We start from the raw sequence: 2,374 nt of genomic DNA on the forward strand, positions 1-2,374 counted from the left end.
TCTTTGTGTGTGTGTGTGTGTGTGTGTGTGTGTGTGTGTGTGTGTGTGTGTGTGTGTTTGTGTGGCAGGTACAACTCTCTTTTAACACAGACACACTCTGTTGAAATGAACCAGTTCAAGAAAAGAGAGATGACGAGTCACAGAGCGGGAAAAACTTGATCCTGTTTTCTGACCTCTGAAGCCTGGAAGGGAAAAGGACCTGCAGATTTAACCCTAAAAAGGACCAAAATTCACAAGGGGAAATAGGATCAGTAGTTTAGTATTTCAGCCTCAAATTTCTTCCCCTAGGTGGGACTGAGGTGTTTTAGATCAGGTTATGTGACCTGCAACACCCAGGCAACAGCAGCAGGAGGGGTTGCCTCTGGATTGAGGAATGTTCCTTATTCATTTATTTTGAGACTGTATGTGTGTAACTGACTGATGGACACGGTAGGTTAGCTACCTATGTTTGAGAAAGAACATATCATTGATGAAACCTGACAACATAGGTTACTTTGAGTTGATTGTATGCGCTCCCTGCCAAAGGCCCTCATGTAACCAGATTAGACCCTTGTAACTGTACCAAAACAGACCTGCATTGAGAGCATGCTGCAATGACAGTATTGTGATACAGTCTATTTTTCTGTGGCAAGAATTTATTTTGGATATTGAAGCAGCTATGGGCTGGTGTGTGCTTTATTTTGCAGTAACACGGGATTTAGTGAAATCCATCCTGGAAAGTGGAGGGGGTAGACATGTGTGAACAGCTGATGTCAGATGTCAGAAGGAATGTACAAGCATGGTTATTGTCCTGACGATGCCTCCCTTCTATCAACTTGTTTTGACACTGTACATGTGGTCTATTTCTACAAAATGCTCTCTGTTGTGTTTTAACATATTGTGTGGTGGAGTCTGCCAAGAAACTGGATAAAGTGTATAATAATGACATCAACAATAATGACTCCAACTCCAGTAAAGATAATCTACATTCTAACAGTCAGAAACTGATGTGAACTCTAATATTCCCTGACCACGACAGCACTACCATCACTGTGATACTAAAAGCAACTCTCAGATCAGTATATTTATTTTAACTTGGGTCCGCTCCATGTTTTCTAATTTGCAGACGATCTTGTATTTTTTAGGGTTTTTTGGATGGATCAAAATGTGCAAAATATCCACAAATACAAAACATGAATATTTCTATGACTGTATGTCGGCATGTGATTTTAACTGGTCTCTTATGAGTTTTGTGGTAATTGAGTTGTAATCTATTACATCAAAATAATTCCTTTTTCACTCCTTTCACAGCTAACAACAATTTTACTTTCGGTGACATCATGGAACTAGTGGGCTTTTTCCTACTTCAAGGGGTCATTATTAAACAAGAAAAACTGACTGTTGTCATTTCTTTGTCTGAGAATGTGAAGCTTTTTAGTTTCCTTTGGGAGTCGTATACTAACCAAAGGCTGTTTGCTCACCAAAGGACTGGAGAGCTACAAATATGTCTGCAGGCAAAGGTGATGCATGGTAGAAAGTCCTGATCTCAACATCATGGAGTCAGTGTGGGATTACATGAAGAGACAGAAGACACTCAAGCAGCCTGAATCCACAGAGGAACTGTGGCATTATTTTTCAGTATGCTGAACAACCTACCTGCCAAGTAGCTTGAAAAACGGCAAGTGTACCAAGGAGAATTGGTGCTGTTTTAAAGATACAGGATGGTCATGCTAAATAATGATATATTTTCTCTTTACTGCACTTTGTATGAAGTTAAATGATTAATAAAAACTATTAATGGCATTTTTTTTTGAAAAGCTTTATAGCCTAAACTTTTGCACAGACTATACATACATATACAATATACATTACATACACAATAAAAGTTCACAACACCAGCATAGAAGCTTGATATTACATTTTTAAAAACACTTTTTAGGGTTTTTTTTTTAGATTTTATTTAGAAAAGAAAATACAAGCAATCATTGGTGCACTAAACTACACGTTATGCATCAGCAGTTACCGCACAGTCGTGAAAGAGTACGTTTAGCTACATACAGAAATTAGTTGTTTTTAAAAAAAAAAAAAAAAGATATTTGGACAAGCAAACGCTAGATCCTCTTCAGTGCAGTCCCTACTGATATACTGACAGATTTCAGCATAGCCACAAGAGAAATGCACTTTTTCAATTATTTATTGAACAAAAACATGAATAGATGTCCTGTTTTTTTCAATGGAAAACCTGTGCAAAAGTACAACCAAGGTAATGTTGCCCTCTTCAGCAAAAATAACCTCTTGTAGATGTTTTGCATACTTGTCCACCAGTCTCTGACATCAAGTTGCTGAAATTTTTGACCACTCTTCCCACAAAATTCATTTACAGATACTTGAAGGT

General features: G+C 37.7%; 1 protein-coding gene across 1 annotated transcript in view; it reads left to right on the forward strand.

Annotated features, from left to right (window-relative positions):
- The window catches only part of abca2 (ATP-binding cassette, sub-family A (ABC1), member 2), a 219,926-nt gene extending 218,144 nt beyond the window's left edge, over positions 1-1,782 (forward strand). The window contains exon 51 of the mRNA XM_008277032.1: positions 69-1,782. Within this exon, the coding sequence (XP_008275254.1) occupies positions 69-104 (36 nt within the window). The 3' untranslated portion in view covers positions 105-1,782. The remainder of the gene's footprint in view (positions 1-68) is intronic.
- Positions 1,783-2,374: the final 592 nt, after the last annotated feature.

This window comes from Stegastes partitus, unplaced genomic scaffold (genome assembly GCF_000690725.1).
Source record: "Stegastes partitus isolate 25-593 unplaced genomic scaffold, Stegastes_partitus-1.0.2 Scaffold86, whole genome shotgun sequence".
NCBI classification, from domain to species: Eukaryota; Metazoa; Chordata; class Actinopteri; family Pomacentridae; genus Stegastes; species Stegastes partitus.